This window comes from Odocoileus virginianus, unplaced genomic scaffold (genome assembly GCF_023699985.2).
Source record: "Odocoileus virginianus isolate 20LAN1187 ecotype Illinois unplaced genomic scaffold, Ovbor_1.2 Unplaced_Contig_29, whole genome shotgun sequence".
Lineage (NCBI taxonomy): Eukaryota > Metazoa > Chordata > Mammalia > Artiodactyla > Cervidae > Odocoileus > Odocoileus virginianus.
In genome coordinates, this window is record NW_027224346.1 from 473013 (window position 1) to 491056 (window position 18044).

The 18044-nt window shown below is 36.1% G+C and overlaps 1 protein-coding gene, 1 long non-coding RNA gene and 1 other non-coding gene across 4 annotated transcripts in view; 2 read left to right on the forward strand and 1 right to left on the reverse strand.

The window, feature by feature from the left end:
- Nucleotides 1-602: 602 nt before the first annotated feature.
- Nucleotides 603-17898, reverse strand: NUP42 (nucleoporin 42). Its single transcript, XM_020876490.2, has 7 exons — nucleotides 17787-17898; nucleotides 15143-15371; nucleotides 13696-13790; nucleotides 8263-8339; nucleotides 7425-7511; nucleotides 5010-5094; nucleotides 603-4369 (listed from the first exon to the last, which is right to left on the reverse strand). Exons 1-7 carry the CDS (start codon nucleotides 17896-17898, stop codon nucleotides 3792-3794), a joined length of 1263 nt encoding a protein of 420 aa, XP_020732149.2. The 3' UTR covers nucleotides 603-3791.
- Nucleotides 2121-2225, forward strand: LOC139034147 (small nucleolar RNA U13). The gene has a single exon (XR_011486594.1). It is a non-coding gene; the product is annotated as a small nucleolar RNA U13 (small nucleolar RNA).
- Nucleotides 17899-17919: 21 nt separating the features above from the next.
- The window catches only part of LOC139034144 (uncharacterized), a 45361-nt gene continuing 45236 nt past the window's right edge, over nucleotides 17920-18044 (forward strand). For both annotated transcript variants that reach the window (XR_011486591.1, XR_011486590.1), the window contains exon 1: nucleotides 17920-18008. This is a non-coding gene — a long non-coding RNA (uncharacterized lncRNA). The remainder of the gene's footprint in view (nucleotides 18009-18044) is intronic.

The following is an 18044-nucleotide window of genomic DNA, read 5'->3' on the forward strand; positions in this document are numbered from 1 at the left end:
TTAAATTAGGTCATGAGGATGGCAACCTCATGACGAGATTAGTGGCCTTGTAAGAAGAGGAAGAGAGAGAAATCTATTTCTTCATGCACATGTACCAAGAAAAGGCCATCTTAGTACCCAAGAAGGCAGCTATCTGCAAGCTAGGAAAAGGGTTCTCACCAGAACTGACCATGCTGGCAACCTGACATGGACTTCAAGGCTCCAAAACTGAGAGAAATAAATGTCTATTTTTTAAGCTACCCTGTCTATGGTGTTTTATTATGGTGGCATTAGCAGACTAAGACATGGTCTTTTAAAAAGACCATAAAAATTGGCAAATCCTTAGCTACATTAACTAAGAAAAAGAGCTAAAAGATTTGAATAACTAAATTAGATTCAAAAGAATGGATATTATAACTGATGTCACAGAAATAAAAACAGATTTTTATAAAAGATTACTGCAAACAATTAAATATCAACAAATTAGATAACCTAGAAGAAATGGGCTGATTCCTGGAAACATACAAACTACCAAAACTAAAGCATCAAGTAGTAAAGAATCTGAACAGACCTACAGTAAGGAGACTAAAGCAGTAATCAAACACTGCCCAACCAGGACAAGATGACTTCACTGAAGGATTTTATCAAACAATTAAAGAATTAATACCAATCTTTTCAGAGAACTGAAGAGGAGGGAACATCCCCAAACTCACTGTATGAAGCCAGCATTATTCTGATACCAAAACCAGAAAAAAAAGACATAAGAAAACTGTAGGCAAATATTCCTGATGAATAATGATACAAAAATCCTCAACAAAATACTAGTATACTGAATTCAACAGCACATTAAAAGTATTTACATATGATTAAGTGGGATTTGTAACTGGAATGCAAAGATGGTTCACCATACAAAATCAATCAATATAAATACACATTAACAAAATGGAGGACAAAACCCATATGATCATCTCAACTGATGCATAAAAAAACATTTGACAAAGTAAAAACTTTTTCATGATAAAAACACTCAACAAACTGGGGAAAATAAGGAACCTACTCCAACATAATAAAAGTCATACATGAAAAGGCCATAGCTAATATCATATTCAATCATGAAAGAAAGTTTTTCCTTTAAGATCAGAAACAAGGCAAAGATGCCCCCTCTCACCACTACTATTCAACACAGTACTGAGTGTCCCAGTCAGTGCAATTAGAGTAATAATAATAAAATAATAATAAATAAATAGCAAGCTTTTGCCCATTGATTACAGAGTGAAACCCAGGTCATTTAGAAAAGCTGTACTTCAATATATGCATCTACCAGATTAACCAATTTCCTGTTGTTGGACAACAGATTGGATTCTTTTACTCTTATGAACAATACTTGAACAATACATACTCTGTAGCTAAACCATATTATACCTTTTAAATAGTTTTAATATCAGCTTCTCTCTCCCTTTCTAATTTTCTCCTTTTTCTCAGCTGTTATACTTCTATCCTTCTTGATCAAATAATCAAACTAGTTAGATCATTTTACTTGTAATAAAACCTTATGCAATTCTGTCCCTTCCTCTAAGTCCTAGGGAAAAGGGGCAGCTGTTGTAGAAGCTGTGAAATGGGTCTGTCTGTGCCTATTTGGGAGTATACTTTCAATATGACCAACTCTGTCAGAATTGGTTCTTGCCTCACTGAATAAATCTAAATCTTGTACCTTTTGGTTGCCTCTTCCCTTCCACTCCTTTTTAGGGTCTTGAAACTTAATCTACCTTTATGCAGGGTTCATTCCATCAGGGTAGGAGAACTCTAGGAGTCAACTGTAAGTTGAAAAAAAAAACCCAAACATTGCGAAGTCCTTATAAAGAACTTGAAATCAAAACAGGAACTTAGGGTCTAATCATCTCTATACCAAGGATGGTTTCAAACATACACCTCGTGCTTGCTTCGGCAGCACATATACTAAAATTCAAACATACACCTCTTATTTGGAATGCTGGGGTTCCAAAACTTAGAGTCATAAAGTTCTTCAAAGAGTGTAACAGAGAATCTGGATCCCCTGAGGACCAAATCCTTTGCATATATGCTAAAATCATGTGGTACATATATCTTTAATAGGTAAGATTTTCACTTAAAAATCAGTTCAGATCCTTTTGTAGTTCATGAGCATGATGATTGGGTGTTCACGCTGCTGCGTGACATGTGCCTCCCTCCAAACCTTGTTACGACATCGGCACATTACCTGTCTGACGTAAAAAAAAAAAAACAGAAAAACAGTTCAACACCTGATCTGTGTAAAGAAACTGTTCTCGCAGTGCTAGTTATATATTTTCTGAGGCTTGAAAAAGGAACACAGAACTCTTGACACGTATGCTTCAACTAATGACATCTCTGGCTGTTTGGATCAACCATATATATAAGATACTACTCCTTCAACCTGAGGATACAGAGAGACCCAAACACATCTGAAAATTCTAATAGAAACTCTAGAAAAACAGCTGGTGAATACTCATCCCTCTATATACACTATTCTTGGGGGGAAGAGATTACTGATAATTTTAATTTCCTTGTTGTAAGTTTCCAAAGTTGTTATAATAAGCATATTTTATAAAAAGGTTTTAAGAAATACACCAAAAGGAATGAGCATACCTTAATAATGTAAATGGAGGTGGAAGAAAGCCTAGACTTGTTCTTCAATGACCTTTTTCCAGTTATAAAGTTACTTCTCTGTTACTTGAAAAGAAAAAAGCCTAGAGAAGATGCATCTTGAATACTTATTTTAAAAAAAATTCTTTTCAAAAATGCATCCTGAAAAACTAGCTTGATCATACATATTATTAAACTTGCCAATAATGTTTAATTGGAAAAAGTTTCCTAATTTTTCGTGATCTTCTTTTAATTAAAAAAACAAAGTACCACATATACATGGTAAAATATTCAAACAGTTCAAAATGGTATATAAAGTATTTCTCCTAACTTGGACACCAATACTTTTCCCAGTGGTAATCATTATTAGCAAGTTTCTTATTCTTCCAGAAATGTCTTATGCATCTACAAAGGATATATATATACACATATGCTCTTCATCTACATAAGATCATAATTTCTAGTCCTCTTAACAATCCATCCACTTGATGAGACAATGTGAGGAAAAAATAGAATTACATAAAAATTAGGCCAAGATAAAAACTAGCATGAAATTGTTGACAAAAACTCAAATCGTTCATGCGTTAGCCAAAACTGAGGAGGAAAAATTATGAGGCAAAAATGCTTCTTAGTTACTAAAAATAAAAGCTTTTACCCTTTAAAAATTACATTTCTCTCTTTAAGAGAATCTTCTTTAACACAAAAGAAAGTCACCATGCTGCTGATGTTTATTCAGCAGGCAGACTAAACATTTAAGCATTTTTTCCCTATCGGTTCTTGAAACTATCTCTTTCCTTAAAAAAAAAAAAAAAAAAAAAAAAAAGTTTAAAGGTAAAATTTTAAATGGTAAGACAGTATAAAGTGATACAGAATGAGAAAAGTACTTTATTCAGTGTACCCTGACAGGTTTTTCAGTTCATCATTACAGTAAAAAAAAAAAAGAAAAAATCTGTTGCTGAGTATTTTTTGTTGTTGTACTTAAATAGCTAGAGTCAAGGAAAAAATGTTAAATTTAAGAACTCCTAATGTTATTATTGAAAATTTATACTTTTTATAAATATATATGCATATATATGCATATACACATGTGTGTGTGTGTATTCCTCCTCTTTCATATGAACCACTCAAAACAATTTTAAAAGCTGTTCTTTTCTGTATTTAAAGTTGCCCTTTTAAATATTTAGAAGTTCCACAGGTGGTGGCTTTAATGGAATTTTTCCCAGAGTAAACTTCTTGGATTGAAATTGTTCCAGTTCTTCTGCTGTTAGTTGATCCTTGGGTGTGAATAATGCATTATCTGTTGTGGTGCTGCCAAGTGAGAAAGAGAGAGAAGTGGGTACATTGCTGTTTCCGAAAGTGTCACTGGATGACTTAGAGAAAGCAGTGTGAGGCGGTGAGCCTGAACTACCAAAACCAGCTGCAGAACTGCCACTTCCAAAGGCTGGGGCCACTGGAGATTCAACAGGGCTTGCTGCCATAGAAGGCGAAAATCCTGAAAATCCAGATGATCCAAAACCAGAAGCTGCAGGGGTTTTAAATGAAAATGAAGCAGCAGATGTGATTTCGGGTTTCCGAAGGCCAAAAGTCGGAGTAGCAGCAGGGATGGCAGAACTGGCAGCGGGTACAGCTCCAAATGCTGGAGTATTCCCAAACACAGCAGGACTTCCAGAAGGGGCTGTAGCAAATCCAGAGCTTGGTTTAAAACTAAAATTCTGAGCACTGCTGCTGCTGCTGTTATTCACTGGAAAACCTACAAAAACCAGAAAAAGAAAAAAGAAACTATTAGTCAAAAAATGTAGCTATATTACTACCTTGCCCCCATCTTTTTTTGTTCTTATTTCTGCCATGTTTAGATGATGAGAAACTTACTGGATGGAAGAAAAGTGAAAATGAGAAGTTAGGACAAACTCACTAAACTCTGTTGGCCTGTCTTTCCGCTACACTGATCTATTTGCACTCTAACTTACATTAAGAAGGTAGCTCTTGAGAAATCTCAGGGATTAGGGAGTGAACCTTCACTTCAGCTTGTCCTCTTCCTCTCACTGGAGCTGTCACTTGAAGACAAAACTATGCTGTTATGAATAGGAACAAGAAAGTCCTCATAGGTGCTGCTACCATAGCTACGTAGTCCTATGAAACTCTAGAAAAACCAATCCTAAAATATACATCTAAAACCTGAGCCATAGAGTCTTTCAAAGAACGTGCCCATTCTGGACACCATTTCACAAATGCTAGATGAGCCAAATTCTTTAAAGCTCTATTATGGAAGGTGGTAGAATTTGCAAGGGTGACTTAAAATGGCACTAGAGACACCTTCAAGCTTTGAATTTGAAACCCATAAAATCCCATTTTTCTAAATCAGTCAAGTCTTGCATGACTCTGTCACTTACCTGGTGACCCAAATGTTACTGTTTGCCTATTGCCAAAACCAAATGAAGGTGCTGCTTGATTCACTCCATCCTGTAAATCGGAGAGCTATTAAAAAAGAGGTAGGCAAGTGAATAATTCTCACGTACTTTTTCTGTACACTTTTAGCCAAATTAAATTTTTCAAATGTGCACTCTAAAATGTCTTCATTTTGTTTAACATAGAAAAATGCCCACAAGTGAATATGCATAGAAAAACTGGGCCTTTCTCAGAGAGTGCAGAGTGATTGTCTGGCTGATGAATTGTAAGTGTTTTTAATTTTATTTATGCTTTTAAAACATTTTCTAAATGTCTTCAGTGAACACATATTAAAATCAGAAAAATACTTTTTAATTCTAGATTTCAGTGTCTACAGGTTGATGTGCATTAATCAAGAAACCTAGATACAAGGTAAGGGACCTTTAGAGGCTACCCCAGTTGACTTACTCAAATGCTTGACTCAAAGTTAATTCACAATTACATTACTAAAAGCTTACCAGTAAACTCTATTAAACATTCCCTATTCCCTTAAAATATTTTATGTTCTTGCTATTTTCTGCTATAGAAATATCTTTCATCTCTGCTTATTGAAATCTTAATCTCCTTTTCAATGAACTTTTCACTTAATTCTGACCTCTAATAAGTCCTTCCTCATTAATACAAGCATATATTATTTCTCTCATTTGAAAACCCTATTGGCATTGTTTTTAAAAAATAGTTTATTTGGCTGCATTGGGTCTCAGTTGTGGCACTCAGGATCCTTTAGTTACAGCATACGGGATCTAGCTCCTCAACCAGGTACAGAACCCCAGCTGCCTGCATTGGGAATGCAGTCTTGGCCACTGGACCACCAGGGAAGTCCCCAGCATTTTTTAAAACTCAACTTTATTGAGGTATAGTTTACATAAAATAAGATGCACCCATTGAAAAATTTATTTTTCAATGAGTTTTCATAAATTTATAACTATCACTACAATCAATATTTAGAATATTCCCATCACCCATAAAAGTTATTGTGTGTCCATTTCCAGGCAACCCTCTCCCAACCTCTGGTCCCAGGGAACCACTCATCCACTTTTTATTACTAGAAATGAGGTTTGTCTTTTCTAGAGTTTCATATAAACAGAATCATAGCTTTTTCTTGGGGGGGGGGGCTAGCTTCTCTCTCTCAGCTTGTGTGATAAACAAATTATCATATAAGGAATGTGGATAAACAAATTATATCCATATAATGGATTAAAAGAATAATTGGACATAAAGAATTGATGCATGGTAAGCCAGTCGTAGGTGAGCTATTCAAGATTCTCACCTACAGAAGGGCCCCTTGGAAGCTGTCAAAGAACACAGAACTTCCAACCCTGAAGGAAGCTCCCTAGTTCTCTGAACTCAGTTACCCCTTCCACATTAGCATTGGCGATGGTGGGCCACCTCTCATCTAGAGAAAAAATACTTCCAAGAAGTCCTACTGAATTCAAATGGCATGACAACAACTGAAAGGCAGAAGAAACCAGCTTGCACAAGAGTCTAGTCATTTACAAGCAGATATTTAAGGAGTAGGGTATTGGGACTTTCAGTCATTCACTAAGTTCAGGCAGCTACTATTCTCATAGCTTTTTTCACAAAGTACAAAGAAAAATCACCTAGGAAACTGGAAATATTAAATTCTAAACATAAATATTTTATTTAAAAATAATGCTCTTAAGAACATTTTATGGGGGTAGAAAAATAAACTTTATCAACAGAGATAATGAATATGCTGCAGTAGTATCATGCATCTTTGGGGACAAGTGCATATATATCTCCTAACAGCATTTCTGTATAAGACAGGAACTTATGGTAAGTGTCCTTTAGTCACCAAAGTGTGTATTAGTCTACATGTGACTTCCCTGGTGGTCCAGTGGTTAAGAATCTGCCTTCCAATGCAGAGGATGCAGTTCATCCTGGTTGGGGAACTAAGATCCCACACACCACGGGGCAACTAAGCCCACATGCCTCAACCAGAGAGTCTACGTGCTGAAACGGAGATACCATGTGCCAAAACTAAGACCCAGTGCAGTCAATAAATAAACTTTAAAATGTGCATTCATATCATTTTTCAAAGCAATTTCTTTTTAAATGCTGATAAGCTGGAATACTTGAATTTATATTATATTTCCCAATTTTGAAAACTAGTACTACCAAAATTAAGAACCTAATCCTAAGAATAGTTTTAGAAAAGCATAATTATCTCTGCTTTTCTGACTAAGGAACAGAGAGAAAGGAATTCCAGAACCTTGACTCCAAATGATAATATATTATGGTTCTTGAGAATGTGTGTATCATAATTCTTGACAGAGAATTATAGTTTTGTTTCATAAAGGCAATAGATACTTCCCTGTAGAAAATTCTCCAATACTCACCAAAGCTATTGCAGTTGATGTATTTAGACTTTTCAGTTCATTCACCCTGTTCCTCCACTGATTTATTAACTGCTGGACAGAATTTAGCTGAAGAAAGAGGACAGAAAAATAATGTGTCAGTATTGAGTGTTTAAGGTAATCTCTTCAACAACTTCATGTCTTTATTTCCAAAGTCACAATAAATTTATAAAGTATTTTTATGGCCCATAACTTGTAAAATTTGCATTGACCTACTCCTACTTGCCACAGACACTCTTGCTGTAGACCCCTTTCCCTTTCCCTATCTCCAGCTCCTTGTATCTCCTAGTTAAGATCCCAAGTACCTGGCAGCACAAAGTTATTAATAGTTATATTTGGATGGGAGACAAACATGTGTCCTGGTCAAAATATATGATATTGACAGTAGACAAAAGAAAAATACAGAGTTTATGTCATTTCCTTTAAGCACTAAACTTATTCTTACCCAGTTTTTCAATTTTTTGATACTTGATACATGAGAAGGCTAATCTGCACACAACACTGCATCTTATTTGTTTTTCTAGCAGTCATCATGGTGTCTGCATGTAAGAGATGCACCATAAATGTCTGTCAAATGATGAAAGGGTATGATTTCTGGATAATTGGTAATAAAAATAAAAGCATCGGTAGTTACTACAGTCAAAGTATATTCTCATCACTTTAGATAACCAACCAATTGTAAAGAAAATAATTTAGAATATAAAAATAGTCTTCTGAAAAACAGACTTCATCCACTTTGCCAACATACAAGTGAGCCACTATAGAGAAGACAATAATTAACAGCTAATCTGTTAGTTAGATAAATAGGAAACAAACTTACATAACTCTGTAAGTTATTGCTGGTTAAGAAGTTATGGTATTCAAGTCTCAACTCCTCTGGTGAAATGTCTGTAAAACCTGAAGTGAGGAATCAATTGGAATCTTTAAATACCAATACTTTTGATAGTATAGTAAAATGAGAAGTGCTAGATAGGAAAATATGCTAATCTTGATCATTAGAAAAATTTCATAATCATAAGGAAAGAATTCAAAACCTAGACTTTATTTAATAAAGTATAAAATTAGAATAAAATATAGTTTGTTATTAATATTTGAAGGGGTAAAATTTTCTAAAGATAAATGGAGTGGAAGGAATAATACAGAAAAGAAAAAGAAAGAGTTGATTATATATACATTTGAACTTATAAAAAAAATTCTGTATGTTAAAAACTGTCATAAGCAAAATTAAAAGGCAAACAAAAAATTAAACCTGGAAAACCATAACTGCAACATGTATGACAGGAGAAGAGTTAATGAGAATGTATAATTAGTTCTTACAAATCAGTAAGAAAAATAAGCTAACATGGGCTTATTTTTCTAGCAGTCATCATGGTGTCTGCATGTAAGAGATGCACCATAAATGAACAAGCAATTCACGAAACAACTCAAATAGCCAGTATACAAATGAAATTGAAAAGTTCCATTTAAAATTACAACTTAGGACTTCCCTGGTGGTCAGGGAAGATTCCACATGCCACAGGGCAACTAAACCAATGTGCCACAACAACTGAGTCTGAGATGTAGAGCCCTCAAGCTGCAACTACTGAGCCTCCATGCCACAACTACTGAAGCCTGCATGTTCCAGGACATGTGCTCTTCAACAAAAGAAGCCACTGCAATGAGAAACCCATGCACCGCAACTAGAGAATAACCCCCACTCACTGCAATTAGAGAAAGCCCCTGTGCAATAATGAAGACCCAACACAGGAAAAAATAAGTAGATAAAAATTTTTTTTTAAATAAAAATACAACTTAAAATAGATACAATGTTTTATTTATCAGATTGGCAAAAATTAAAAATGGACAATTATTAATAAGGATGTGGTGAAACGGACATTCTTCTAAGTTGCCATTATGGAAACCATGGTAAAACTTTTCTGGGAGGAAAACTGTCAATAAACGTCAAAGGCCTTACAAACGCTCGTACCTTTTGATTCTAACAGAATTTCCAGAATTTGATGTCAGGAAATGATTGAACATGTAAACAAAGGGTGTTACATAAAAAAGATGTTCATTCTAGTATTTCTAGTAATAGAAACATTGAAAACAACAAGGCAGAATACAACACTAGGTTATGATTCTTAATTATATATATATAATAAGAACTAAGTGTGTACATGTTTTGAAAGAAATACACTAAAATGTTACAGCTGTTATCTCTGAGATCAGTTGATCTTTATTTTATTTACATATTTCTGTATTTTTCAAATTTTCTATGGCAACAGATGTAACTTCCATAATAGGAAAACTTTTTGAGGAAAAAAAAAGAAGAAAGAAAAATGTTCAGGATATTTTTCTACAGAGAATTACTGGTAACCAGATACCACTAACTCCAAAGACTCCTACCTTAGAATAAAAAAACCTAAACATTCAAATCAGAACCTTCAATGCTCTCTAACAACTTATCTTTACCATCTTTACAAACTACTCAGGCCATAAAACCAAGAATCACCTTGTACTTCTCTTGTTGCCCATATCTAATTAATAAACCTCCTGCCAGTTCTAGCTCCAAAACAACACGGATTTGACCCATTCTGTCTCCACCACAAATAACTCTCAGTCAACAGCAGCTGTCTCCTAACTCATTTCCCTTCCTCTATTTTGTGCCCCCAACCCCTGTTCTGAGCAAACCATTTCTTTTCACATAACAGTCTAAGTGAGCGTTTTCTAATCAGATCACATCCCTCCTCGTGCTCAAAACTCTCTGGCTTCCTAGTGCAATTAGGCCCAACATGATCTGGCCCCTGGCTGCCTCTCTCTGGCCTAATGTTATATTACTCTTTCTCTTGTTTATTCTCCTCCAGCAATTCAGGCCACACTAATCTATAAGTACGCCAATCCTGTTTGTACAAGGGGCTCTGTACTACCTATTATATGGCCAGGAGCATTTCCCCTCAAATCTTCCCAGAAGACACATCTCTTCATTCAGGACTCAGTTTCAACACTGCTTCCTAAAAAGAGATAACCACTCTATGTAAAGAAACACTGTCCCTCTGGTTACTTTCTCTTCCTTCCATCAGTCACTCATGGTGAACCACAAAGATAGAAAATGATCTGGGTGACTATTTTCTCAATTCTTTCAAAGGTAAGTATAAATACAGTATCATTCTAGTGGCAAAGGAAAAATTAATTCATTATAAAGGATGCCTACAGACAGTGATTCTACTTTCTGACTTCAGCACCCTTTTACACTCTTAAAAATAATTAAGGATTCCAGATCTTTTGCCTACATAGGTTACATAAATCAATATTCACCAAATTTGAAATGAAAACTGAAAAATGTAGAAAATATTAATTCACTTAAAAATAAGAAATCATGGAGAAGGAAATGGCAACCCACTCCAGTATTCTTGCCTGGAAAAGTCCATGGACAGAGGAGCCTGGCGGGCTGCAGTCCATGGGGTTACATGACTGAGCATGTGTGCACGAGGGTGGAGGGAGATGGGTTGGTAGCAATAAAGTGGTAGAACTAAAAAAAAAAAAAAAAAAAAAAGAAATCAATGTGTCAACATAAATGAAAAAACTATTTTTCAAAACAAAAAATAAAAATTTAGTGATACAAGTGGCAGTGTTTTATGTTTGCAAATCTCTTTAATGCATGGCTTAATGAAAGACTGCTGTATTATAATATCTGCTTCTGCTATTCAATCGGCTTCAATATGTTTCAATACATTGCCTGGTTCAAGTATATAAAGAAAAACTCTTCTCACACAGATATGTAGCTGGGAAAGGATGACTTTAGTGGTCTTTTCAGATAATTGTGGATATTCGTCTTTGGTACAATACCAAAACTTGACAGGCAATAGTTTCTTAAAGGTTAGCTATAATGTGGACTCAAATCATATTAATGATATATTAATGAGCCAAACTATTAACTGGTTTACCCACTCCAGTATTCTAGCCTGGTTAATTCCATGGACTGTATAGTCCATGGGGTCACAGTTAGACACAACTGAGCGCCTTTCACATCACTTCACTTAGAATGAATTTTTCAACCATGCACAATTTTGTAACTTCACACACTGGTCATTTGGAAAATACTGGTTCACTGAGTTATCCAGAATTTCCAAATGTTAGCACATGTCATCTTACAATAGAAAAAAATTCGTATTTGTTAATGTTACTCTATGTGTGCTTCCCACTTGTACACAGAATACTTAAAAAGGTGTACCTTTATAAAATTAATAACTTTTACCTCTTCATCAGGGACATTCTTTTTTTAAAAAAAATTTTTTTCATTTATTTATATTAGTTGGAGGCTAATTACTTTACAATTTGTAGTGGTTTTTGCCATACATTGGTATGAATCAGCCATGGATTTACATGTGCTCCCCATCCTGAACCCCCCCCTCCCACAGCCCTCCTTATCCCATCCCTCTGGGTCATCCTAGTGCACCAGCCATCAGGGACATTTTTAAGTGAAAATGTCATTAAAAAATTTTTTTTATTGACTACTACAATCTACTAGTAGTCTGTTGCCTGTACCTCATCTACAGCTTTACACCAACAGTACAAATGTCAACACAGTGAAAACGGCAATTAATGTCTCAGTATTATTATGAGAATATTTCTAAACTTGTATAGCCCCAAAAAAGGATCTCAGGAATAGGGTTGCCAGATTTGGCACACACAAAAAAAGGATGCCCAATTAAATTGGAATTTCTGACAAATACTTAAAAAGGTAAGTATATCCTAGTGGTCCAGGGGTTAAGACTCACGCTTTCAGTGCCAAGGGCCTGGGTTCAAATCCTGGTCAGGGAATGTTAACACCCCACAAGCCATATGTTAAGGCCAAAGCCAAAAAACAAAAAAGTATAAGTATGTCCCAAACAGTACATGGGATATCCATATACTAAAAATATCATTACTTATCTGAAATTTAAATTTAACTGGACGTCCTATATTTTATCTAACAATGCTGCTGACGGATCTATATTTTACACTGAGAACCACTGCTTTAGGACATTCAGCTCAGTTCAGTTCAGTCGCTCAGTCGTGTCCGACTCTTTGCGACCCCATGAATCACAGCACGTCAGGCCTCCCTGTCCATCACAAACTCCCGGAGTTTACTCAAACTCATGCCCATCGAGTCAGTGATGCCATCCAGCCATCTCATCCTCTGTCGTCCCCTTCTCCTCCTGCCCCCAATCCCTCCCAGCACCAGGGTCTTTTCCAATGAGTCAATTCTTTGCATGAAGTGGCCAAAGTATTGGAGTTTCAACTTCAGCATCAGTCCTTCCAATGAACACCCAGGACTTATCTCCTTCAGGATGGACTGGTTAGCCATGTCCAATTCTGAAATTTTTAAAAAAGGCGTAACACTTATTACCTTTACAGAAAAATCATTATTTAAAATGATTTATTTGTATTGCTTATAACCTCCATCCCTCAAGAACATAAACTTCATGAGGGATGGATCTTAGCTATCTTACTCACTGCTATGTCTCTACCACCTAGAATGAGGCCTGGCAAAAAAGAAATTCAGAGTATTTGTTGAATGATTAGTAAATAAATGACTAAGGAGTGGTGTGACACAAATGCTCACAAAGAATGAGCAGGTAGAACAGAGACAGAAATTCCAGAGACAGAAATTCCAGAGTTCTGAGAGACTAAAAGGGCCCTCGTTTTCCAGTGACTTCCTGTTCAACTGCACAGGGCCTAGGACCACCCAGAGCAGGCTTAGAAAACTGTGGTGGTCTGGCTTTCAGCCCCAAATGAGCTATGGACAAAAGAAAGTGGGGGAAAAAGGAGTATTCTAAGGCTCCCTAACTTCAAACATTACCTCCAGAAGAGGTATCAATATGCTTTATTAAAAATAACTATCCTTAGAAAAAAAGAGGAAAGAAAGAACAGAATGAAAGCCCAATGACAGGCATAATATGATTCTTCTATTCTCCGCAGGCAGCTAAAGGTTCTGAAGTAGTATCTACAGGGAACCAAGATAGTAGAGCCTCTTCTTAGGCTTACAGAATTAGAAATGTGGCGAGTCCTCATTTTACTGGTTTTCTCACGGGATCAATATATCTTGAACTATATCTTCCAACCTCAATCTCTGAATTACAAAGTTCTGGTAGAATACTCAGGTATTTTAAACAATGTTCAAACTCCCCTAACTGTGGTTAAATTTTTGGTTAATTTCTTTTTTTGACCTGGCCTTGGTTTTAGAAAATAATAGTGGTAAAACACATTTTAAAAACACATAATTTCTAGTTACCTGAAATATTCGGTTTCTTTTTCACCGGTGAATAAACAGAAAACATCCACTGCCCTGATGATTCCCAAACCTCCATATCTTTAACAATTCCTTCCCTGAAAAAAAAAAAAAAGGCAAAAGATCTATTTCTTCTGCTTGGTAAAATTTATCATTGATAACTTTCAGTGACTGTTACAGCAAATATATAATTTTAGATTTTTCCAATATCTTTTCTGAAGTGTCCTTCAAAGCAGAAGTTGACAAAAATATGAGCTGCACTTCATGATTATAAATATTATAATATCAAATACATTTATAATTTTGGTTTTCCAGTACACTGAACCATTAATCAATATATTTATTGAGAACTCACTATAGTACTATATACATCTTAAAGAACTGAAATATAAAATACACAATATTAACTTTAACATTTTAAAATACCCAATATTAAACTTTAACTTCCTCTGTTCATTATAACTAACATCAATGATCATTTAACTGGGAAAGAAAGAACCAGTAAATAATAAAGAACCATAAAATATTTAAGTAGGTAGGACTTCAGAGATCATTTTGCCTAATACTCACATTTTGCAAAAATAGAACAGACTCATGTCCATGGTTAATTTGTTAGAAAAGTCATGGATATATTCAGCTTTAAGTTAAATATTTCCCTCTTACCCAGAATAGCACAATTAATGAAGTAAGAATGGTAATTGATAATAAAATAATACTAAAATTTAGGATTTTTACAACATCAAATATAGGAAGGAATGTTTCATTTGTTTTATTTTACTTACTCAATTGTGTATGATACATGGCTCAAAATGTTTGCAACTAGTTCTAATTTAATTATGGGATATAAAAGACTAATGAATATATTTAAGCTCTGTCCTAGTTGCTGAGAGCTGAGGGAACATTTATATACAGCCAGGCACTGTTCCAGCACCAGTCATAAATTCTACTACAAATGTTCTCAATAAATGATAAGAAATATACTCCACAATAATGAAGGAAAATCAAATGAAATCAGTTTGCATGAGGTAACTGAAGCAAAAGTTTTATTACAGAAAGAAAAATACAAGATGCTGTAAGTGACCTCCAAAATCACAAACTGCTTTAAATCACCTCATACTTTGTAAAGAACTCATAATTTAACATAAGCAGGATTACCTTAGAAAAATATTCACAGTACAGTATCATCAATAGAAAAGTGGAAAAAGAGTAACTATCCCCAAGGAGACAGTGATACAGAAGAATCACACTTTAAGTTGAAATAAAGTCTAGCATGACACCTGCAAAACAGAGATTACCTCTGATCATGGAGCCTTTTTCTCCTTTTGCTTATTTTGATTTTATAACAACTTAATAAAGTAATAAGGTTACTTCTTTTTTAAGGAAATATTATGGGTGCTTTTGGAAAAAAAAAAGCAAATGGGTGGTAATTTTTCTGAAGGTTTTCACTTACAGAAGCTTCTTATCATCTTTCTGGTCATCAGAGCCAGGTGAAGCAAATGGGTTCTGAGATAAGCCAAAGCCCCTGTTCTTGCTAGTGGACTCTCCAGAATCAAAAGAAGCAAAAGATGGCTTTTCTTGATCTCTGCTGCCCCCCCATGGTGTAGGCTTGGAGAAACTGGATGGCTGGATAACATTGGAGTATCTCTGACTGGTGGTATTCCATCCTCTTCTGTTACTACCTGAAATAAACAACAAAATAAACAATTTTACTAGCAACTCATGCTTTCAATCTCTAAAAATTTCATTATATTTTGTCTTATTATATGCAGATATTATGTAAAGATTCGACAGGCACTACATGCCCACTCATTTTAAATTACAAAACTTTTCATTTTCAATTTATAGAATTAAGTGTAATATCAACAAAGGGGCTTCCCTGGTAGTAAAGAATCTGCCTGCAGTGAAGGAGATGCAAGTTTGATCCCTGGGTCGGGAAGATGCCCTGGAGAAGGAAATGGCCACCTAGCCCAGTATTTTTGCTTGGGAAATCCCACGGACAAAGGAGCCTGCAGGACTAGGGCCCGTGGGGTCGCAAAAGAGTCGGACACGACTGAGCAAGTGAGCACACAAACACACACACAGTAGCAACAAATCACACAATGATCTCATTCAACAAGACTGAGAGGACTGTAAATCCACAGTAAAATTATATTACTAAATTCAATTGATGTAAGTTTATTAAATAAACAATTGTTTGATAATCGAGTGGACAGAAGGCATGTAACTTATATCATAAGCTCCTTCATGGTAAAAAGCTGTATCTCTATCATCCTTTGCTCCCCAATTGGGCCCTATATAGTTGTAAAATCTGAAAAAAGAGCAATGTATTAAGAAGTTTATTGAAAAGATTTGATTCTACCTTCTGTCCTTCATAGATGGGTAAATCTATTTGACTCAGTATTCTGAGAAAGAAAACACCTATCCTCCTATTTTCCATATGAGAATTGTAGTGGTAGTTTACATATGAATAAAGTGCATTGACTTCCTCTATTATAAGCATATTTTTAGTATTCTTTTAATTATCAAAATGAGCCAAAAGGACTTTCTCCTTTCTGTCTCTATATTTTAAAAAAATCTTATCACTTCAACTATATCATTTATTCATCACTTCTCAGCTGGGGCCAAGATAATTCACCATGTTTCTAACTGAATTAGGAGACATGCTATTAAATATGTATAATAAAACTGGAGTGATGGGAGATACACTCTTTTAAAAAAAATTCATCTCCCAATTCTAAAACTACTTAACAAAACCAAAGAGGAAAGAGGGCACATTGCTAGATTAGATCCCGCAAGTAGGGGTTAATAATATTGTATTTTTCTAGAGTTCAATCTCTTTTTTTTGTGATCTTTTTTCCTTCACAATGGAAGAAATTCATTCCATCATTTGGAGATAGCTTTTGGCCTTCTTACTCACTGATTCTGCAAGCATTTATTTATTTCTGGGCATTAGATACACTGTTTATTTAACTAGTTTTATTTACACTTTTAAAATCCATCAATCTATCCATTCAACATTTATTCTGTACTGTATTCAGAGTGAGTCTCCACACAATGTTAAATATTATGTTTTGTTGTTCCTGGAAGTACTCACATTTGTCTGATCCTGAGTCCTAATTTTTGGTTTGGAATATTTCACTAGACTAATTGTGGGGAATTAAAAAAGACTGTCTTCTAGAAGAGGTATAAAAGTGAAACCACAGTGTAACAAACGGTTTAAAGGTCAGATGAGTAGCCGCACAGGAGGAAAGAGAAAGGCGAGGTGGTCAGCATCCTGTGGTCCTTTTTAAGAACTAAGTTTCAGTTCTAAGAAAATCTAACTATTCATTTGACCTCTAAAACCTTGCATTGTACTATAGATTCACTTCGGATCCCTCCTCTCCTCGAAGACAGTTCCTTTGCATCATCCACAATTGATTTAGTGAAATATTCCAATTTCCACAATGACTTAGGCCCAGAAGGCAGGTCACCGTAGTCCTGCATACCTCTCCCTCAGAGCCCTGAGTTCTTAATTGAGCAGCCTACTCTCCCGATCTTACCTCCAATTTTATAAGCATGTGCATTTACATGAGGTTTACGGCTCTGTAGCTTTTATTAGATTTTCAAAGGAGTTCACGACTTCCCCAAAGAGCCCTGACTCTGACCCCACTTATAGCCTCTCCCTAGAAAAAAGTTTAGAAAAAAAAATTACATTAAAAGCATCAACGGGAAAAACAAGTATGCAGAAAAGTAGTACAATGTTACAGCAAGGAGGCCTTTAGGTCGACCTACGCCAATTCTGGAACCACTGCCGTGCAAAGACTAGGTAGTTTTGATATGTAATTCCAACTTTAAAATTCGTTGTTTCTCACTGTAACCACGAATAAGCTGCAGTCCGCTTAACAAAATCAGCCGTAATTCCTATCAAAGGCGAAAACGTCAGTGGGCGGGGCGGGCGAGGGCACGGCGCGGGCACGTCCGCGTCACCTGACGGGTACGCCGCGGCGCTGTGCCCAGCGGCTGGCCCCAGGAGAGACGCCGGATCCTCGCCCGCCCGGTCCCACGTCAGGCTTTGCCCTGCTCGGCTAGCTGCGAAGGATTGAGGAAAACGTCACCTGCGGGCTGTGGCTGCCGTCCTCCGCCCGCACCCCTGGCGCCAGGATGTTCGTTCCAGCACCGGTCTCCGAATCGGCAGCGGCCTTGAAGGAAGAACTGACAAATGGTCATGGCGACGGTATCTCGAACGGAGCGGTCTTCATTTAGCACCCTCGGCGAGCAGAACCCAGAGCAACCGGAGGTCCCGGCTCCGCTACTGTGATGTCATCTTCTTGCGCCTGGTAAAGGCCCTTTCTCTATTGTCCCGCCCATAGTGT

What these genes read in the sequence shown, in the direction of transcription:
- NUP42 (XM_020876490.2), bottom strand. Translation starts at nt 17,898, where the DNA reads ATGACCATTTGTCAGTTCTTCCTTCAAGGCCGCTGCCGATTCGGAGAC. An exon ending in AAAGATGATAAGAAGCTTCT is followed by an intron (nt 13,791 to 15,142) that starts GTAAGTGAAAAC and finishes TTTTTTTTTCAG; the next exon opens with GGAAGGAATTGTTAAAGATA. An exon ending in GCAATAACTTACAGAGTTAT is followed by an intron (nt 7,512 to 8,262) that starts GTAAGTTTGTTT and finishes CTCTTTCTTCAG; the next exon opens with CTAAATTCTGTCCAGCAGTT.